This window comes from Rattus norvegicus, chromosome 3 (assembly GCF_021556685.1).
Source record: "Rattus norvegicus strain SHRSP/BbbUtx chromosome 3, alternate assembly SHRSP_T2T, whole genome shotgun sequence".
Classification (NCBI taxonomy): Eukaryota; Metazoa; Chordata; class Mammalia; order Rodentia; family Muridae; genus Rattus; species Rattus norvegicus.
Genome location: NC_141536.1, coordinates 107774730 through 107796541, shown reverse-complemented (window position 1 = coordinate 107796541; position 21812 = coordinate 107774730). Strand labels below are relative to the sequence as shown.

Below are 21812 nucleotides of genomic sequence, written 5' to 3'. Positions count from 1 at the left end.
GGGGTGTGGCACCTTTGTGAACTCAATCATGAATATGTAAGCTAGCTGTGTCCGTGACTGAGACAGTCAGACACGACTGTAGATGAGCAGGGATGACTTTAAGGAGTCCCCGTGGTAGTCAGTCGACCATCCCAAGTGGTTTTTTTTTTTTTTTTTTGTTCTTCTTTTTTTTTTTTTCCCCCCCGGAGCTGGGGACCGAACCCAGGGCCTTGCGCTTCCTAGGTAAGCGCTCTACCACTGAGCTAAATCCCCAGCCCCATCCCAAGTGTTCTTAATGAGCAAAGTGTTGGGCAGCTCCTGAGAAATCTGGTGTGTGTCAGGGGAGCTGATGTGAAGAGGCAATGCCTTGTCTCTGCTCCATTGACGTCTTTACATGGTGAAAGCTCTGGATACTGGGATGATGAGAAAATCCCTTTTTCATATGCACATATATAACCTGACCACTCATGGCATTCCTAAGACTATAGCCCCTTTACTGAGGGGGCTAAATGTAGCCTTCATCCAATGGGCAATAAGTGAAAAAAGGTTCAGAGTTTTCTGGGGGAAATACAGGGACTGCTTTTGACCCCATAGAATGCAGATCGCACTCCCTAAATCAAATGCTTATGTTCCTGCTACAGGCTCCCACATTTCAGACTATTTTCAGATGTTTTTGTTTGTTTCTTGCTTAAATTTTTATTTTTATTTTATGTGTATGAGTGGTTTGCCTGCATAGAAATCTGTACACTGCACATGCGTGGTGCCCACAGGGGCCAGAAGAGGGTGTTGGAGCCATGGGAACTGGAGATGTAGAGTATATAAGCTACCATGTGAGTCCTCTACAAGAGCAGCCAATGTTCTTAACCACTGACCCATCTCTCCAGCCCCTTGGGTTTTTTTGTTTTGTTTTGTTTTGTTTGTTTTTTGAGACAAGGACTCACTATGTAGCTCAGGCTGGCCCCAAACTTGCTATAACTCAGGCTGCCCTCAAACTCCTAATTCTTCTACGTCTACCCTGAGTGTTAAGATCACAGGCATGCACACCCTGCTTCTTCTCAGAAATGATGATGGTTCTCACATTTCTTCCTCCTCTCACGCGTGTTGGCTCTCCTGGGTCCTGGAATGGGTTTGAATAATCAAGAGTCTTCCAAGATAACTGCTAACTGAAACGGAGGAATGGGAACCGGGACAGCTTACTGTAGGGAGGAGTCTGGGAAAACCTAAGCAGCACTACACCGGACCGCAATGAACTTGGTTTATTGTTAGAGTGGAGGTGGCTGTTACAGCAACTGGGACTGTAGCAGGGAAGTGTGGGGAGGAGCAGAGCGCAGGGCAGGGAGGGGAGCTAGGAAGAATAGGAGGGAAGCTCCTTTTGGTTTCCCCTTGACTTGGCAAAGAAGGCAAGTCCCAGGGTCTGTCAGCAGCTGGGTTTCTCAGTCCAGCAGGGTCTGGCTGGGCTGCTCACTGGCTTGCTTGGGGTGAGGCCCTGTCCTGTAGTAGAATGCTCAGCCTGTCTTCACTCTGGAGGAGTTAAACTATAGCTTCTTCTCTTCTCTCCCCTCCTCCCTCCCATCCCCCTCCCCAGGTCTCTAGTCCAGCCTCCACCTCCCAGAAACTCTATCCAAGAGTTTAGGTTTAGAGAGGCAGCCAGTGTTCCCATTTCAGCTGCAGGATGGTAGAGGATTGGAATGTTGAGGGAGTCACACATGGCTAAAGTGGATGTGGATGTCAGGCAGTGGCTTTTTTTAAACCCATTACACACCAGGCCATAGCAGATGACCACATGCAGAGAAGCCAAGCAGGGGATGAGAAGGAATGAGGCTTATTGAAATGGGGTAGGTGAAGACTAAGTGATAGGGGTGCTTGGAGCGACTGGGGTTGGGGGCTCTCCTTGCCCGTTGTGCTGCCCAGGTAGCCTGGTCTGGGTACAGCCCAAGGCTGTAAGTGGTTTGAAGCAGGGGCTGAGAGATGAGCTCCTTTTTCCTCTCCCTAGTTCTTGGTCTAAAGAGCTTCAAGTTTTGGATTGAGACATTCAGATATTGAGGGAAGCAATAAGACAGTATAGTAGCCACATGTCCCCAGGTCGCTGATGGAACCCAGACTCTGGTGGCTAGGGACTGGGAGATGGAAGAAAGGGCGCAGCTCTGGCACCTTACTAACAGTGGCCTTCCCTGCATCATATACATTATCAGCAATCCTTTCTGGAATGCCAAATAAATAATGAGGTTCTGGGGGAGAGGGTGTTAAATCTTCCTCCATGGGGAGGAGTGTGCTGTCTGAAACCCATCCTCGTGCAAGACCAGCATTTGGCAGTGCTAGGAGAGGGAGTGGCTCTAGGGGTTTTGGGCATCAGATAACCTTTCATGATTTTGTATGCCCCCTCATTGCCTTTGGTTTTGAAACCCCCAGGGAGAGAGGAGGGGAAGGACAGGACCTTCCGCTTAGCCTAATAATATGACATGGCCCCTGCCCAGCTCTACTTCCCTCAACCCCAGAGGACTCAGCAGTAGCCATTCTCTAAATGAACTGTAGGAGTGGATCCTTGGGGAAGGGAGCATGGGTCATTCAGAACTCAATCTTGCAGGCTGGAAAGGACTCGTCCTGCATCACCACAGTGCTGCTGCTCGCCAGGACCAGGACATTCAGCTGCTGCTGCTGTTCATGTGTCTGCTGATACCACTCACGAGTCACCTCCGTGTCATGAGTGGGAATCAGAGTCACCTAAAGGGAAGAAAACATGCCTGAGGTGAGACTCTGGAGGAAGGACAGATGAGGGGGAAGGGAAACCGACGGTCTTAAACAATCCTGCTCCCCATACAAAGGACCCTGCCTTTTTTCGAATAGGGGCTTTTGCCTCTGACAAGAGCTTTGACAAGATTCTAACTTTGTGTCTCTTGCTACTCACCTGAAGGTTCTCCCCCCACTGGGCCTTGCCTTCCAGCAGGGCATCCAGCACAGCCCGGCTTGGCTCGCCATTGGCAGGGTCATTTCCACTGACCACATAGTAGGACGCACGTACTCGGCGGAAGAAGTCCTGATCCGCAGTCTTGCCGCTGCAGTGATTTGGGATATAGGCAAGATCCACATACACAGGAGGGCCGGAACCACCCTTGGAGCCCAAGGCTGCTGTAGAGATAAGCACAATGCATTGTGAAAACACAAAACAAAACTTGGTCTCCTCCCCACTTGCTTAAACAGCTGGAGCCCTTAGCTAGCCCACACCTATTCCAACCCGCAGTGTCTCCCATTTTCCTGATATACTCACTTGATCCTGCCTTGAGGCCATTGACTAAGCCTTTGGACATGGGACTGTGACCATCCTTTTCTTCTGCTGAGGTGACCTGGCTTGGAGTGCTCCGTGGTCGGGGTACAGTACGAGATGTTCGATCTACAGGCCCTTTGCCAGGAGTAGGTGACCGTTTTCCCCGAATATCCAACCGCCTAGCAGGAGATGCAGGCTTGGCCCGGCCAGGGGCCCTACGGCCAGGTCGTCCCTTTTCTCGTAGTCTCTCAACCCTCCCCGACTCTGAGCTGAGCCCCTCAGGGTCAGCCATGCAAACATCCGGTCGTGGAGGGGATGGGCGGGGGTCTGGTAGGGGGGTTGGGGGTGGGTCATGGCCAGGTCTGGGATGGTGAGTTCCGCTAACTCCCCCAGCTTTGTCCACAGGCAAGAAGTCCCCATCTTCATCTGAGTCGAGGGCTGCCTCAGCTGTGATGGATGGACACTCCTCAGTTTCTGGTGGGACATCAGAATCTGACTGTGAGGAGCCTGAGTCGCTGGCTGATGTGGGGGGTGTCTCATCAGCCATAGGGCATGGACCTCCCGTGGCCCCTGGCCTCCCTACCCGGCGCCTCCCTCCTTTTCCTGCCAGCCGAGCTTCTTCCGTGGAAAGGTCACTGTCATCTGTGGATGGAGGCAGAGGAGGGTTCAGGAATGAGGGGGAAAGCTCCCCGCAGTGGGGGCGGGGATCCGTAGCACATCCCTGAGGTCCAGCCTCGACTTCAGAAGAAAGACTGCAGGGTGGGCCCCCGGAGCTCTTCCCAGGACGCAGTGGCTGCTCAGATGAGAGAAGTGTATCCGGCCGGGAGCTCCTCTCAGCTCCCTCAGGCCAGGACCCTCGTTCCCAAGCATGAGGGGCTTCAGCCTCTTCTTTTTCTGCCGTGGCTGTGACAAACCCTGGGGGATTAAGGCTGGTTTCTCCTGGGCCATTGGCTTCATGATCTCCAGAGGGGCTCAGGAAGGGGCTTGGCTTCTTGGTGAGTTCCCCTGTGCACTCAGGGCGGCAGGGCAGGGTACCATCGCCCAAGTCTCCAGGCAGGCCTGGAGCTGGAGCTGGAGCTGGAGCTGGAGCTGGAGCTGGAGCTGGAGCCAAGTCCAGTGAAGCTGAGGGAGCTGGGCTCAGGGGAGTGAGGTCCCAGAGGCTGTGGGCAGCCGACTCTTTTCCTGAGCCCAGTCCTTCAGCACTCTGTTCAGCTGCCTCGAGACCTGGAGGGAAGCGTTCGGCCACACTTGAAATCACAGGCGTGGTAGCCTCAGAAGAGGACCCTTCAGACAAGGCTGGCGAGGCAGGTCTGGGCAGGTTAGAGAGAAGAGGGCCCCCAGGAGAGCTGGGTGATGGGAGTTGGGGCAGTGAGGAATCCAGGCTGGGTGCCTTGGTCACTTCCAGGTACTCATCATGTCGGGTTCTGGTTGGAGTTCCTGGAACCAAGGCCAGAGCTCGGTCCCCAGAGAAGGCAAGTGAGCCACAGGGTGCGGAGCGGGGTTCAGCTGGAGAGGGCAGCTGAGGGGGAGCAGGCTGCAAGGAGGAGAAGCCAAAGGCTGAAGCAGGGAAGTCCAGACTTGGACGGACAGATCCTAGGTGTGAGTCTGAGGAAAGGCTGCTGTATGCCTCGGTTTCAGGCCACAGTGAGGAGTGGCCCATAGGCATGGGGTGATGGGGACTTGGGGACCGAGTCTCTTTCTCGGGCTGTTCCCGGGCCCCCTTCTCCAGGTCTGAGTCATTGGTACCATCATCCCAGTGACCTCGGCCCGTTTCCTTTGGGGATGGGGTCCTCCTGTCCGGGCTGCAGCTCACAGTGCTTCCATTAAGAGGGGGACTCAGGTCTTTGCTCAGGGAGATAGGGGCGCGAGGGGGCACTGCGGGAGGGGTGATGCTGGGCTCCACATTGGGTCCTGGATCCGGTTCTTGCCTGGGAGGTACAGCGGGTCCTGCCAGAGATGCGTAGCTGAAAGCTGGAGTGTCAGATTGGAGGTTTTGGGGCGAGGCAGGGGAGGAAGTCTCCTTCTCTGCAGAAGTATTGCAGCCAGCAGCCTCCTCCTTGGTTGAGAGGTGTGGGGGCCAGTCCCCGGATGCCCCCAGTGGAGGCTCCCTGGTGGGGCAAGCAGGGCCCAGTCCAGTAAGCATCATCTGTTCATAGATGTCTGCATACTGAAAGCTTCTCTCATCGGGATAGGGTGTGGGCTCTCTCTGCTCTGGCTCAGTCTGCTCAGTGTCCCTGGTGGCAAGGCTCTCACCAGCCTCTGGGACCTTTGGACTGAAGGAGCTGCTGTCAGGAGCTCCAGCCCCACCCTCTCCTTCCCTTTCCCCTTCAGCTTTTCGATAGTCCTTCCCGAGTGGGGAGTATGGGCCGCCTTCCAGCTCCGCTGCCCCCTCCTGCACGGCAGCCACCACACTGTCATATTCAGCTAAGCCCCAGGAGAAGGGCACAGGAGTATGTGGCTCTGGGGCAGGTGTTGGGGGAGCTGGAGCTGGGGAGAGGGGTGCAGGAGGCAGAGGCCTGTCCTTAGGTACCCAAGGTGGGATCTCAGCTAGCCATGAAGGGGTGGTAGGTTCATTCCTCATGGGTGCTGTGGACTCAGTGTCTGGGACAGGGCTCTCTTGTCCTGGAGCTGAAGGAACCCTCTGTCCAGTCATCTCAGGTGGGGATGCTGGAGGGGAGATGATCTCAAAGGGCGAGCGTGTCAGTTTGTCCTCTTCCTCTGGTGGCAGGCCAACTGGTGACTCAGCAAGCCAGCGCTCTACTTCCAGCCCCTTCTGTGGCAGGGGCTCCTGGAAATCCTTGAAATCCGAGGTCCAGGGACTCCGGGGAGTGTGCTGCAGGGGGGTTATTTCTTGTTCATCTGGCCCCTCATCAAGAAAAGTGCTTTCACGTTCCTCACAGTACCGTGGACGGGCTCCTTGGCCATCTAGCTCATGGGGGAACCAGACCTTCCTGTCACAGCTTAGCTCCCTCCAGTATGCATCCTGCTGTAGTGTTATGTCTCTGTCCCTCCAATACCGGACTTCTTGCTCAGGAGACTTGCCCTCCCAGGCTGGAACAGGCTCTTTCTGGCCTCCCACTGGCTCTCCCCTGGTTGGAGATGTTTCTCGCCATCCCTGGACCACATCCTGTTCCTTCCAGTATTTCTTTTCCTGCTCTCGAGCCTTGCTTCCCTCTGCTGGGCTCTCTTCCAGCCCCAAAGCTCTGGTCTTCTCCAGGGCGGCTCCATCCTGCTGCTCCACACTGTCGGCCTTCTCTGCAGACTTTTGGTCAAGGACCGTCTCTTTTGATGTTGTGGTTTTATCTTCGACGAAAGAGCTCTTCTGTCCCTGAGTTTTGTCCTCTTTTAGGGTCTCATCTTTCTGTTCAGCAGTTCTGGCCTCTTGGTCCAAGGTCTCACCCTCCTTTCCTAGGGCCCAGTCTTTTTGTTCTAAAACCTGTTCTTTCTCTTCTGAGGCCTCCTCCTTCTGTTCTTTATCATCCGTGCCTTTGCGATCTGGAGCTCTGTCTGTCTGTGTTGGTTCAGGGATGCTGTGCTCTGGAGCCCTGTCTTCCTGTACTAATATTCTATCTTTCTCTTCAGGAGTCCTATCTCTCAGCTCTAAACTCTTGTCCTTTTCTTCTGAATCTCTGCGCTCTTGTGCTCTGTCTCTTGGTTCTGTGGCCTGGGTCTGTTGCAGGTCTGTGTCCCTTTGTTCTGAGGCCTTGTCCTTCTCTGCTGGAGGCCCTGCTCTCTGGCCCTGGTCCTCCCGGTCTAAGTCTTTTTCTTTGGGTTCTGGGCCTTTGTCCAGCTCTGCAGCCGTGTCCTTTTCGTCCAAGTCTCTGCCTTTCTGTTCTGGAGTCTTATCCTGCTGCCTTCCAGGTTTGTTCTCCTCATCCAGAGCCCCGTCTTTCTGATGTATGATCAAGTCCTGCTCCACAACAGCAACCTTCTCCGGCAGAATCTGGCCCTTTTGCTGTCGGGTTTCACTCTTTAGCTCAGGTTCTTTCTCCTTCCCTGGAGCTTTACCTTCCCACTCCACGGCCAGATCTTCCATGGCGGGACTTGACAAAGACTCGGGACTCTTGGTGAGGGAGCTATCAGATGTCATAAAGTGTCCACCAGGGCCCGTGATCTCCCCAGGTGAGTGCTTCCTATCGACTGACAGTGCAGAGTGAGAAAAAGAGCCACCAGGTAAAGTCCCAGCAGGGGTCTCATCTGTGCTAGGTGACACTGTGGCCCTGTGTGGCTCTGGAATAGACACAGGAGCTAGGTGGCAAGAGTCGTCTTCTGCCTTCATCACAGGCCCCCTTTCTTCCTTTCCTAGGTTCAGTTCTCCAAACTGGAGGGTGCCAAGGCTTTCTGGAGAGAGCTGCTTAGAAGAGATATCCAGAGAGGTCTCCTTGCTAGGACTCTCTTCTGAGAAAGAAAGTGACTGGGTGTCTTCTGGAGACACCATTGGCCAAAGGTCTTTGTGCGGCTGCTGCTCTTTCAGGCTGCAGGGAGACCTGGGAGTGGCCTCTTGTTTGGTAGTGTCTGGGGAGACCACACTGAGGACAGACAGAGACTCTGCATCTTCAGGGGAAAGGCTTTGATCAGTAAAGCGAAGTACCTCATCTTTCTGAGGTTCAGTGGCTTCTTCAGTTGATGTCCTCACTTCTCCAGGGAGGGTCCCTGCTCCTAGAATCGAACCTGCCTCTCCAGTCTCAAACACTATGGCTTTGTCTTGTTCTGGTAAGAGTTGGATAGTACAGCCAGTCTGACCCCCAGCAATGCTCACAGGCGTGTCCTGGGCTTGGGGGCTCCTGGTAGGAGGTCCCTTCCCCTCTTCTGAAGTGCCCTCCTCGGGCCCTGGCTTCACCGTCTGCTCTTCAGAGTCTTCCTTGCTCACACCTGGAGAATGCTTTGTTTCTCCCCAGGAATCTTCCTGAAAGTCTCGCGGCTCAGACTTGTCTTCCACTGGAGACTGGTGAAAGGGCGTGTGGGCAGCACTGGGTGGGCCAGATGGTGGAGGAGAAGCCATCTTCACCGTGCTGTCATCTGGGCTGAGGCACCGTTCCTCCACTTCTCCGAGGGCTGGTTCCCCCGGGGGTAGGGTGTGTCCAGGGGCACCAAACACAGCAGCATACTGACCGGACAGTTTCTCAGACGTCACTACATATTTTTCCTCCTTCCCCACAGCCTTCTCCCCGCTCAAGCCTCTCCCCACAGTCTCTCCTTTCTTCTCCGACTCCCCGGTCACAGAGAAATCCTCACAGGGTGGTGACTTGAAGCCCTTGTCTTCTTCCAGGGAAGAGGTGGGGGAGATGGTACCAGCTGACGGCACATAGTCCAGGCCCTGGGTGGCTTCAGTGCGGGAAGAGGGGATACTCGTGACAGTGTCGAGCAACAGGGAGCTCTTGCCTGTCTCCTCCGTCTGGGGAGCTGTGAGTGAAGCCACAGATTGGTCCTCAGCCACCGATGTGGCAAAGGAAGAGAGTTTGTCACACTCGGTGATTGACGTGGCTGAGGACACATGTTCCTCTTCAGCCAGAGGGGCGGCGACCATGTTGGGAGGGTAGGTGAGTTCAGTCTCAGGTGCCCCATAAGTTTTGCTCGAGGAGGCTGGAACAGCACTATCTGCAGCCTGGCTGGCTTCAAAGGGGCCAGGACCTTCAGGCCCAGAGAGGTCATAGGTACTCGTAGGAAATCTGGGCGGCGCTGGGCGTTCATCTGGCTCATCATGGATCTCCTCATCTGAAATAGTCTGCTCAGTCTCTGAGTAGCCAGGGATTGTCTCATCCTGAATGTAAGAGACGTGTTCAGTGGCTCCCGCAGGTGTGGCCAAACTGCTTAGGAATGATGCTGTCTCCTTCTCGGGTGCCTTGCCCTGGAACCCCAGGTCCCGGCCGCCAAGAGCCTCTCTGCTCTTTGGGCTAGCCTTTAGGGCTTCCTGCGTATGTTTCTGATAAAAGCTCTCAGCCTTTGTCTCTTCCCCCTCCTCATCTGAAGGATGAGTCTCCTCCATTTCCTCTAACTCGGCCTTTTCGATCACATCCTCCTTTACCTCAGCTTCGCTCTCCTCCCTGGCCGCAGTGTTCTCTGGGCCCAGCTCTGCTTCTCTCTGCTTCCTTTCCTCCCAGGTTTCTTTCTCTTTCTCGACCTCAGCCCCAGAGTCTGGGCCTCTGTTTGTGCTCCCTTTATCCCCTGGGGAGTCTGGGACTACCTCTTTCTCCCTTTCCACATGTTCTCCCTCCAGCACAGGGCCAGAGGGTTGAGTCACCTGGATGGCTGCGCTCGGGTGCCCCTGCTCTGTGGCATCTGCAGGGAGTGGTTTCTCACCCAGCCCCGTATCTCTTTGTTCAGCCAGCAAACCTCTCTCCTCACGCTTCAACTCCTCAAAGTCCTGTGTGAGGTCCTCTGGTGAGGACAAGGCCAACTCTCTGTGCCCACTGACAGCTGCAGGCGGAGCAGCCCCCTTCTGGGCTGGGGGTGTCCGGGGCTCAGAAGACAACTCCTTTTCTCCACGGGCGGCTCGGCCTTTGTCCACCTTGACCCTGCCAGGGGCCTTGGCTTTGTAGAGGGTCTTACGGACCTCAGGGGTAAAAGGCTTCAGGTCTGGCTTGGAGAGTTTCTTGACCTCTGGTTTGGTATCTTTCCTCTTTTCGTCCTTTTTGGCATCCTTTTTCTCTTCCTTTCTCCCTTCCTCCTTCTTGAGCTCCTTCCTTTCCTTCTTGATCTCCTTTTTCTCCTTGTCCTTCTTCTCCTCTAGCTTTGAAATCTTTTCCTTCAGGTGCTTCTTGCCGGCCTTGTCCTTGATCAGCCTCCGTTTCTCGGCCTTCAGCGCTTCGCTGGACTCGCCCCTCACCCTTTCGGACTTGGAGGGTTTTTCTGGGGGCTTCTCAGACGGTTCTTTTGCTTTCTTTTCTGTCTTGGCTAACTCCTTGGCCAGCTCTGAGCGGGCCTCCTTGGCCCCCTCTTCCAACACTTCCTCCCGTTTGGCCAGCTTGCTCACTGCTGTCTTGGGAGCAGCTTTGAGGCTCTCCTTGCTGTCAGCCCGATGTTTGATTTTGCTGGGTTTCAAGTTGGCGGGCACGGCCCCAGCAGCCAGGTCCTTCTGCGTTGCCACAGGGTAGCGCAGAAAGTCCAGGTGCCGAAGCTTTTCCAAGCCCTCCAAGATCTTGTTCTGGGGAGCATTTCCCGGGAAAAGAACACGCACAATCTTCTCAGTAGGGTTGGCTGGGAGCCATACCACCAGAGCAGTGATGGAGGTCAGGTAGGGGACAGAGATCTCTGCCTCCTTCCCATTGGCCAGTACAATGCCTGTCTTGGCTTTACTATTGCCTGCCCACTTCTGCATGAGGAACTGCATCTCCTTACTGTCCTTGACGGGGTTGAGGACATACATGTCCAGCCTACCCACACCCATTTTGTGGAAGAGGGTCAGTGGCTCGATGGTGTTGCTGACTACACGATACAGAGGCTCGGCTTGGATGCCTAGGCGGTTTAAGTGCTGAAGAGTGAGACAGGCCTCTTCAATGCTGCGCTTGGCCTTGCGGGAGGCGTCGGGCAGCCGGAGCTTATCAGGCACGTTGAAGAACACAACTCCAAGCTCAGGGGAGATGAGGTTCTTCACCCAGTCGCTGTAGCTGCTGGAGCCCTGGGACTGCTCCTCCTCTAGCTCTGCCACCTTGCGCTGCAGGAGGCCGTTGATGCCCGGCAGATTGTCAGCCCCAATGTGTGTGAGCAGCACGGAGTCGATGCGGTCCAGGTGCCGCACCAGCTTCCAGAAGCAGGACTTGCGATCCGAACCGCCATCCACCAGGATGTTAAAGCCATTGACAGCAAAGAGAGCAGAGTCCCCACGGCCACCAGGAAAGATGTAGCAGCAAGGCTTAGAGAGCTTGAGGAAGCCTCCTGAGGTGGGCGGTTCAAGCAGGTCAAAGGGGGATGGCACATCCACAGTCTCAGAGACATACTCGGAGAACTCAGCCACACCATCCATGGTGGGTAGCACAGGCTCAGGATTTAGCCGGAGGTGCAAGGTCTCTTGGGAACTGGACAGTCCCAGGTGGCTCCAGTCACCCTCCCCTAAGCAGGAAACAGTGAGGAAGGCCTGGATCTCCGGGTCTCTGTTGCTAAGCAACTGGGCAATCTAGAGGAATAGGAGAGAGAGAAGCTGGTCAAGTCATTGGGGTTCTCTTAGTCTGACTCAGACTCAGCCCCCTACTCTTTACCTGTTTCTGAAGCCTCGATCTCCTGTCCGGGCTCCTGGCAGTCAGTCTACATAAGACTTCCCCATCTTTGCCTTTCTCCCACAACTTAAACCCTGCTCCTTGTCCCCTTCTTCCAAGACACTCAGCAGGGAACTCACCTCAGGTTTGTGAAGGACCTGGGCAAAGTTTTGATATGAGTAGGTACCACTCTGTAGGATAAGGTCTCCCTCAGGTTCTAAAGTTTGTCCACTCAGGATCAGGAGTTTGTGAGCTGATGGGCTGCTGAGAAGATGGTGAACCTGAAATGGAGGAGGGCAGAGAGGGCACAGCTATGGGGCACCCAGGGAAAGGCACCAAAAAACCCTGCCCCGCCCCCTTCAGTAATAGAAGGACATGTTCCTCACCCCGTATTCCCCAGAGTGGGGCTGAGGATTACAAGTCAGTTCAGAGAGTCGCCCGCCCACGATGTAGTGATGCCACAAATTAGGTAGGTTATAGCACTCAGAACAAGCAAGGCATCAGCACTGGCCTTACCTCTGAGCTGATACTGTCTGCACTGGGGTTGACTAGGATGATGGTCTCGAGGATCTCACTCTGGTGGCAGAGGGTCCTCTGGCCTGAGGAAGAGATGTAGGCATTTGTACTGAAATCAGTAGGTATTGACTTAAAATGAAAAGTACAGTGAGAGGCAGGAGAGGAAAAACAAATGATCAGACAGTGGAGTACAGGGGAAACAAAGTCCAGATTAATGTCCTTAGGATAGTACTAAGGAAGGCCTAGGAACTGCCTCCCTCCAGCCCATCCCTTTCAGGGTGCCCCCCCCCCCCAGTAGCAGACTTCTCCCTTCCCTCCATCTGCCTGCCACACCCTCCCCTGCCCAGTCCCCGCCCTTTTGCCTTAGAACTTCAGTCCCAGACTGGCTGTTGACAAGAAGCTTTTTGTCCCTCTGGAGCACTAAGTTCCTGGTGCTGCCTGGGGGTTGGGGGTGAGGGGGGAACTCAGCTGGAGGGAGGGCTCCTGGGATGATAGTCTTTACTGAGCTTTCTCTGCCTTTGCCCCTGCCCAGTAGTAGTAAAGAGATAGGAGCTTCTGTCTCTACAGATGCCCCATCCTTTCTACCCCAATCCCCCTGTCCAAGGAGAGAATACCTATCCTGGAAGGTTATGGAGATATGTGGCAACTGGATTCTTGGAGTGAACAGAGGACTCTAACTTGCTATTTTGTTTTCTGACTCTGCCAAACCTTCAGTCAGAGTCATGCACACTGTACTCCCTCCTCCCTCTCCTATATCTCCTTCAGGTGCCAGGCTCTAGGGACACCTAGCTCACTGCTGAACATTGCCATCCCTTGTGAACTGTTCCTAGCCTCAGCCTGTGAGGACAGAAAGCAAGTGGCTGCGTTGGTTCAGAACAAGAAACAGGGCCAGTGATGCTCTTTGCCAAGCATCCTAGGACTGGAGGTACAAAGAGAACTGACTCCTGCAAGCTGTCCTTTGACCTACCTATACATGCATGCCTGTGTGCATATGTATACACACACACACACACACACACACACACACCCCACAAAAATAAAAACAACAGCAGGCCGGGCATGGTGGCTTACACCTTTAATCAGGTGGCAAAGGTGGGTGGGCGGGCTGGGGTTTCTGTGAATTCAAGGCCAGCTAAGTTCCAGGACAGCCAGAGCCACATAGAGAATTTCTATTCCAAAAAAAAAAAAAAAAAAAAAAAAAAAATCCTAACAAACAAAAAACACGCAGGAAACAAGGAGGGAGAGTCAAGGTATTGCTCAGAACCTGAAGAAGATGACACCATAGGTGTCATCATCTCCAGGGTTTTCTCTGGATCCACACAAAACACCAAGCGGTGAAAGTAAAGAACGTGGTGGGTGAGACAGATGCCTAAGAGGGATGGAACTGACCGTCCAGGCTCCTGCCTTCCCATCCTCCTCCACTCCCAGCACAGCAGCAGTCACAGTAGGGTTAACCTTAGAGGCAGCTGCAGGACACTGGGGAGGGGAGGCCCAGCCCTCTTTGGTGACTCTAACTCCCTTTTCTCCCTGAGGCTGGGACAAGGGTGACTGGGGCCAGGGCCTTTGTTCTGAGGAAGGGCCTTGATGCCAAGGACCAGGCCACAGAGGGCTGCAAATACAGCTATGGGGATGGTGAGGGTGTGAGACCCAGATCCTATGCAGGGCTCGTTGGGCCCTCTTCTATGAACTTGGGAACGCAGGGATACTTTGACGGAGGCAGGAGCAGGGCTTAAGCAGCTAGGGCTATCAACGTCCTCTGCCAGTCTTAAGTAGTTCAGACTCAGGAGAGCCAGACTCCCCCATCCCAAACAAGGTCACACTTTCAATCTAGGTAGAACAGACACACTACCACCTCTACTCCAGCAGCTTCACAGTCCCCAGTTCACCCTCACAAGACCTTTGATTCCACTTCCTGTCCAAACACAAGACCCCCAGACCCACTCCTGGAGAGCTAGTCCATTATATCTGGAATCCCTCCTCAGCCTGGGAGAAAGTCCAGTTTCTCTTTTCTGCTCCGAGCTCCTCTGATGATGGGAACTGCCTCTTTCCCCCTTTATCTTTGCAGAAGACTATCCTAAGAGATTGGGGTGCTTCCCATAGCCAGTGCCGTGGTTGGGGGTGGGCTTCGGGTGTGAGGCTGAGTGGGCAGGAGTGCAGGTGTCTCTGCAGTGAGGGGGGGTGTGCTCAGGCAGCTGCAGTTTGCCGCAGTGTGTGAGTGTGTGTGAGTGTGCGCGCTGAGCTCAGCCTCCAGCTCCGCCCCCACCCCCCACCCCAGCATGACAAGTCATTTTCTTGGCTGCCTCTGCATGGGGGTTGGGGGTAGGGACGGGGGTGCATACAGAGAGGGAGAAGAAACTGGATTCTCTGTTGAAGAGCCCCCATCTTGGGAAGAAAAGCACAGATGAGGTGAGGGTGGGGCTGGGACCGGGAACCCACGGGGTTGACAGGACAGAGAATGCAGGGCAGCTGCTGAAGAGCCCGAGCTCCGGAGCTCCCGAGCTCCCGAGTGGCCTCAGAGAGGCCACAAAGGGGGCTTAAAGCCCCAGGCTCAAGCTGGCCACAGGGAATGGGGTGCGGGGAGCCGAAAACAAAACAGCCTATGAGGAGGCACATGCCACGTCTTAGTGACCCATTCCTCCTTTCTCCTCCAGGGTGTCACCCCCTTCCCTTACTTGGCAAAAACTCGCTGCCACACTCACCTCAGAATAGGGAGCAGCTGAACAATCTAGTAGCCGATAACCCAAAGGTAATTCCCAGTGGGTGAATTACCCCTTCCTCTCAGATTCTTCTGTTTTTCCTTAAAGACATAGCTCCCAAATTCCTCCTGTGCCCTGGCTGCCAGGCAAAGCCAGTGGCACCACCCTCTCTTGCTTCCCCTCAGCTGATGGTCCCCACCCCCACCTAGTACAGAAGTGGACTGTCACAGCCCTGGTTGGTTCCACTGGCTGTGGATCCAGGCTGAACCCTGAGTCAGTAATGTTCACCTCCTCTCTCCCTTCATCCCAGGCTGCCTCCCTACTGGGCTAGCCCAGGTCCAGATGCACCAGATTTACCAGGTACCAGATGACCCCATCCCAGCTCCTTATCTGTCACAGCATCTCCCAGTCCTTCTGCGGTGCCGTGCCCTTCGATCAGGCTCTTACCCCGGGGTGTGGGAGGGAGCCCCTCATGGAGGCATTGGCTCTGGCCTTAGCCTTAGCCCGGCAGCTTCAGGGAAGAGTCTGCGGCACTTGGGGTGGGAGTGAGGGGGGCTGCTTGACGGGGAGGGCGGTGCCAGGGCGGGGAAGAGGGGCTGGTCCGTGACGAGGCACTGGAGACTTAACTGTTTCTTGGCCTTTACAGTATCAACGTTCTGGTGCCTCTGCTTGGCTACCGGGAAGGGGAGGGCGCTAAGGGGTTGTCTAGCAGTTCAAAGAGCCAGGGTGACCTCCTGCAGCTCCCAGGACTTTCTCCCCAAATCCTGTGTAGTAAAGAAATCCTCTCTCTGCATCAACCAAAGGACCAAAGCCCCACACACTGGGGCACCGAGCCGGCTATAGGAGGCGAGAGTCGCATGGGCCCACCCCCTTCCTCTTAGAAACCATCTGCTGCCTCTCCCCTCAGATGGACCCAAAGAGTGACCTTCAGTCACCGCAAGAGCAAGAGACAAAGAGGCTGGGGGGCCATGAGTGTAAGCTTAGGAGCAGTGTGAGGCTGGTGAGCTATGCGGAAAGCTGCACCCTGTACCAAACGGCAGCAATGGGGAACTGGGGAGGACATTTTAGATCGGAGGGTAGTGCGAAATTGGGGAGCAGTCCCCCACTAGGGTGGGGCACAGGGACCCTGGGAGTTTCAAGCCGTTCTGTGCTAACGGAGCTTGGCTGTAAGAGCACCCACACACGTTGCTTCTGAGTACCGGCTGTCATGAGGCAGCCTCGGAAGGGTAAAGGAGGTTTCTGCCTTTCGTTGAGCAAGTTAAGGAGGAACCCAGGCTCAAGCAAAGCTTTCTCACTCTAGACCAGTCTACTATAAAGTACTCGTTGGGTTAGAAATGATCTTATAATGATTCTGTAGGGTGTTTGGGTCCAATTGCTCCTCTCCTCTCCCTGTAGCTGTGCCGTCTTACTTGATCTTGAACAGTCTTACATTGACCTTGGGCCCTCAGTCTCAGCCTCTGTCTCCACCTCGGCTAAGCGCTCCAGGACTCAAAGGAAAGCTCTGGAGTGCTGGAGCCCTGTGAGGTTCATACTCTTACATCCTGTCCTCTCCTCAGTAACCCTCCCTGGGTGTGGTCAGCTCCTTCTGCCCACTCATCCGACAGCCCCAGCCCCACCCCTGCTCCAGGCTGCCAAGGGCTGCTTTTGAAGGTCAGAGAAGCCAAAATAGTCTCTGCTCTCAGCACCCCCCACCCTGCTTTAGCCACAGCCAAGAGGAGAGAAGTAACTGAGTCACCAGTACTCTGGAGGACAGAGGGAGCAGAGGGAGAAGAACCTTGCTGGGATCCAGGATGCAAACATGCCACACATGCCAGATCCCCATTTGAATAGGAGAGGCCATCCATCCGGCATAGGCGCACACAATATCAACCAGCTCAGTCCTGAGCGTCGCCGAGTAGAACCCTACCTTCTGCAATGTCATCACTCTTACCCTACCCTGCCTCCAGCCCCCTCTCTGCTTTTTTAGGGATCTCTCTCAGTGTTGGGGGTGAGGGGTGCAACCTTAGTAGACATTGGTATTAAGAACAAAATATCATCTTCTAACCGAAAGCAGAGCTCCCCCCCCCTCTCGGTCACACACTCCCACAGCACACCTTGGACTCGATTCCAGGTTGGTTTTCCTTCCCTCCCCATCTTTAAGCGACCGAGCCCTTAACCCTTAATCCTTTCATGCAGTGAAATGGTGCCAAAGAAGAGAGGGAGGTCTGAGCAGCCCCTGACTTCACACCCGATGCCACTCTCTGAACCATGTCACTAAATGATCAGTTAAACAATCCCAGAGCTTGCTTTCCGGACTAGCGAGTGCATATATCACAGCCACCCTGTGAGGACTGACCTCATTTGAAGAAAAAGTTCCTCTTTCTACCTAGAATCCTAACCCTGCAATACATAAACATGATATTTCTCTCGTTGTGGAAGGTTTCAGAATTACCCTAAGTCAGAATCCCAGTCCACATTGTATGCTAAGTTCTCAGGCAAAACCAAAATGAGGCTCTCATCTCTCTCTGCCTTCCCGTTTCAGATAACCATGTAAACCTCTAATTCAGGATCCTCTGAGCACATGAAAGTATCAAAGAGTCAGACAGAAGGACTCAAAGGAATTCCTTAGCCTTCTCCTCTCCAACCCTCTCACCTCTTTCCAGCTCTCCAGGGTCTTGGGTAGCTCAGACTGGTCATGGACTTGCTATGTAGCCAAGGATGATCCTATGCCTCTACTTCCCAAGTGCTGGGATTACGGGCCTGCATCACAACACTAGGCTAGCCCATACTTCTCAATCTTAGAACATCAGTCGTCCCTTCCCTATAGGAGCTCAACAGCAGATGTCTCGGTTTTATTGAAACTCAGTAGTGATGTGTCAGTGTGAGTGTGCCCACCATTCCCTACCCCCACTGTGAATCCAGGGCCTTCTGCATGTTAGGTGGGCTGCACCCCAGATCTTAAGTACTGTTTCTAATTAATCTAAGTTTTTCTAAGGTTATGTTAAAAATGCTTAGAAGCTTCAGTGGTCTAGAGGGAGGAATGGGAGCCGTGAAGGGAGGCCCCAGATCTCTGCGAAGATGAAAGCTGCCCTTTAAACATCTTACTTTTTACCAGACTTGACCACTAGAAGGAGCTGGGCCACTGACTATCTGAGGGCCCCCTCTTTTCTGTATGTGTGGGGGTGGGACTATAAATGTAGAGGGGGTAGGCCTAGGAATACTCACACTCTTCCTATCATTGTAAGACATATTTTGTCCCTTCATTATTCTGGCCACAGTGGTCTACCTTATTAAGTAGGCCAACAAGGTCAAACCACGTGAGACCTTTAGTGCGTCTCTCTCCCTCAGCTCACCCCAGCTCTTGGTTACCTCAAAGGGGGCTAAAGGAGGGGGCAGGGCCTGCAGCTGCTTTGGGCAGACTGTGTTCAGGGACAGCTGAAAGAGAAGCTAGCAGGGATGGGGGGTATGGCTGCCTTAAGCTCTGTGCACCCCCCCCCCAGGAAATTATCCACTTTTCTCCAGGGACAGAGGCCACCATGACAATGTCTAAACCTAAAACAAAATCTGTATGCTAAAAGTAAGCCCTACCCTTGAGTGGATGGCCCCAAGCCCCTCCAGGACACCATAGCAAAACTCCGACTGAGGATATCAGTGAGTGTTCTTATTCCAATGCCTGCTTCTGAGACTATGACTCCCTGCAGACCTTTTCCCAAGCATCCCCTCGTCTGAATCTGAAGAACAGCTAAGGACCCTGCCTCAAGTCCCATTCATTTCTTACAGTACTCAAAGTCTCTATGGCCGAAAAGGACAAGGTTAGAGAACCCGGTGTGAATTCTAACAGGAGATAACACCCAAATGTCAGTAATTAGTTGAACCCTCTGCCAGCCCTTCATTCAGCCTGGCTTTTAGGAGTGGCAAAACTGTCTTTTGGTCACAGGGAACAGTGGAGGACGTCATGGCATGGGTCATTCACAACAGAAGGTAATCTCCAAGGAGCCAGGGGCTAGTTTTCCAGGATGCCAGTCCCTCCAGGAAGATAACAGCTTCGAGGTTTTTAAGCTGCCGCACATATTCTGAGTGTGAGAGAGCGTTAGTCCCATCAACCTCATTTTCTCCAGCTTCTCCACAGCAGCTCGTGAAAATTCACTGATGAGGAAATGGCCAGACTGGCGGGGCAGAAAGAGGCGACTCTCTGCTGTACTGGACTATTGAGAGTCAGTGACACATGAAGTCTGTTATTTGATACCAATGCCTATTTGAGCTACATGGAATTTACGTTCTATAAAATACATGGAAGTGGGTGAGGTGGTGCATGCCTACGTAGAGGCAGGAGGGTAACGAGTTTGATGCCATCTTAGAATACATGTGGGTTACATAGTAAGGTCCTGTTTGTTTGGTTTTTTTTAAGAGCGTTACATTGATTGGTGTGTCAACATTTACAATATGACCAGATGCCCAACACCTTTATCAAGGGATGTCGGACTTTCTGAACTCTCTGTGTAGACGCCTGCCTTAGAATGCTAATTAAATTCTTATCTCACATTTCTTAGACTAGTTCTCCTACCCATCACACCTGATCTCAGAATCAAGCCTGACAAATCCAGGAGACCTTTGTCCCAGCCTGGATCCAAGGGTACTGATCTGATCAGCCTTTGGTGGCAGCCTTCTGCTCTGATCTGAAGATCTGCTGGCTAAGAAACAGAAATGAGTCCTGGAAGGTGGGCTGTGAGAAACAAGGAAGGTGAATGAGGCGTCCCGGGATGTGAAAAGCAGGGAAGCCGGGGGGTGTGTAGCAAGGGGACACGGGGAAAGCTTTTGCCTTCGAGTGGTTTGATCACTTTCTTAGAGCTTGTCAACTGCTGTGTACAAACAACCGTCTTCCTGACAAAATCATGCTCTACCATCATGTTGTGTGTGGTTGCAGCGTGTACTGGGCCTTTTCCACAGCATAGGTGGATAGCTGTGGAACCATCAAGAGTCCCTCCCTTTTGCCTACCCAAACCTCCCACAAGACCAGTTGTGCCCTGGATACTGGACCCAAAGGACTGAGACAAATAACCCTAGTCCTAACCTTTGACCTCTGAGGAGAAGTGAGCTAGGTGCCGGGTAATGAAGAGTCTCAACTGTTGGTTCAAGTCAAAGGATGATAAGTCAATGTTCCAGGAGAGAATCCCTGTAAAAGAAAAAAGGGGGAAAAAAAAGTGTTATAGGCAAAGTCATCTGCAGAAAGGCACTGTCAAGCTCCTGGGAGAGGGAAGGTAAGGGAGGTGAGGCCTCTAAGAAGGATAGCTAGTACCTAGTACCCGTTTTTTCCCTTTGCGGGAACCAGAGGGCAAAGAGCAGAGAGTTTAGACTGGTTTTGCTAATAAATGAGCCTGTAGTTTTTGTTATGTTTTTCAAGGCAAAACAGTTATGATAGAAGTGACACCCAAGGGTCTGTTTCCATATTCTGTAGATTTCCATAAAGATCCCTCTTGCTAAATCAGATTCTAGACTCTCCTATGCCCCCCTCCCTTACCTCCACCCCTGGTTTCCACCCTCAGGTGGCTCCCCTGCACTGCGCCACAGGCACAGCTGAGGGAGGTGAGCTGCGGAGCCACGAAGGTCACTCTCTTAACTTGGTTGCCAGCATTCAGAGATTTGGGATGTGTACCCTGCGTTCAAAAACCTCCCCTAAAGAAGAAACTGTAAGGTAGGGACATTGACTTTTCAGGGTCTGGTGAGGACTTTCGGATATGCGGAAAGGGGTGTGACCAGAGGGACCCCAGGGTCTGCACGGAGCTCCTCCTGCTCCGGGAAGCTGCGGAACAGAATGGGGTATGCAGAAAGGATGGGCAAGCAAGATGTTGGCAGCTCGAGAAGACAGAGGCACATTCATGGAAGATGCAGGTGACAGGGTCGCAGGTTTCGGGAAGTGCACATAGAGATGGGGGAGACAGAAATGTGCACTGGGAGATGAATACAGATGGCGGAGAGGCACGGATGGAGTGCTGCGTAAAAGTCAGGAGAGCGGCTCACCTTGTTCAAGGTGGGCCCGCACGGCCCTCAGCTGACTCTCTGTACCGATATCGCCGATCACGATGAGCAAGGAGTATTTCCTTAGGTCCCAGCGCGCTGCCGCTACTGCGGCTCCGGCCTCGCATAGAAGCTCCGCGGGGTTCTGAGTCGGCGGTGCACCGAGGCTCTGGAGCCCCAGCTCCGGAGTTGTCTCCATGGCAACGCTGCCAGGCCGCCTGGTCCCGGCCTCGGTCGCCATGGAAACTCCCGCGGAGTGCTAGGCTGGCTGCGTCCGCTGCGGGGAGAGTGCGCGCGGTTCTTAAAGGCCGGCGGCAGGAGCTGCTCATTGGTCACTGCCTGCCTGGGGGCGGGGCTGAAGCGCCGCAGGGGCGGGGCCGGGATGCGGTCGCTGTGCTGCGATGGGGTGGTGGCTGCAGTCGTCCACCTGCAGTTTTCCTGACCAAGTGTCCCCCTCCGACTTGAGCCAGGGTAAGGGTTCTGTGGGACCCAGCCGAGGGCAGAGTCCAAGGCCTCCGCGCGAGAACAACATCTAGTTAGGCTGTGCCTGTGTTGAGCACAGTGTGGGAGGCAGTTCCGCAGCTTCTCCGGAACCTTGGGGAGCCATCTTGCCCTTCTCTGTCTTGGAGATAAATTTCTATCGTGGTCTCCATCTAAGCTATTATCGTTGTCTGAATCTTTTTTCCCCTTCGTTGCCTGCCAGGGTCTAGGTTACCAACCTGGGTTTCCCTGTCCTTGCCTGAGCTCTGGGCGTGGTCAAGCAGGCTGCGCAGAATTGGAGGGGACAGGATGACCTTTCCTACCCTGAGTCCCTGGAGAGTAGTTATTCCAAGGATAGTGGTTGGCGAGTCTCCATCTTTGCTGAGTGCAATGAGCTCAGACTGCAGCAAGGAGGATTTGAGTAAAACCCAGGAAAGACTTCCCAACGGTTAGTGATGTAGACACAGTGGATAAATTTAGGAGACTGTGTAATTACTGTTCAGAACTGAATTAATATTCTCCATCTTTCCCTTGCCTTCTCTCTATTCCTTCTTCTCCCTCCCCTCTCCTCATCTTGCCTTACCCCTAATTCCCCATTCTTCAAAGAGTCTCCACTACTACAGCCGGTTTTACCCTGAGTCATTCTGTTGAGTGCATCACACAGAAGGCCTGTGTTTAGGCTCCAGTTACACT

General features: G+C 53.7%; 1 protein-coding gene across 6 annotated transcripts; it reads right to left on the bottom strand.

The window, feature by feature from the left end:
* Positions 1-1217: 1217 nt before the first annotated feature.
* Positions 1218-20915, bottom strand: Map1a (microtubule-associated protein 1A). 6 transcript variants are annotated; one of them, XM_087649009.1, is made up of 7 exons: positions 20643-20915; positions 19696-19797; positions 11950-12032; positions 11574-11714; positions 3245-11354; positions 2885-3105; positions 1221-2700 (listed from the first exon to the last, which is right to left on the bottom strand). In XM_087649009.1, exons 1-7 carry the CDS (start codon positions 20878-20880, stop codon positions 2545-2547), a joined length of 9051 nt encoding a protein of 3016 aa, XP_087505135.1. In that variant the 5' UTR covers positions 20881-20915; the 3' UTR covers positions 1221-2544.
* Between the last annotated feature and the right edge of the window lie 897 nt (positions 20916-21812).

Bases quoted from the DNA above. Each gene is read 5' to 3' on its own strand.
- Map1a (XM_087649009.1), bottom strand. From the start codon at position 20,880: ATGGCGACCGAGGCCGGGACCAGGCGGCCTGGCAGCGTTGCCATGGAG. The intron at 11,355-11,573 runs GTGAGTTCCCTG...CTATTCCTCTAG, and splicing joins AGGTCCTTCACAAACCTGAG to ATTGCCCAGTTGCTTAGCAA. The intron at 3,106-3,244 runs GTGAGTATATCA...TTATCTCTACAG, and splicing joins TGGCCTCAAGGCAGGATCAA to CAGCCTTGGGCTCCAAGGGT.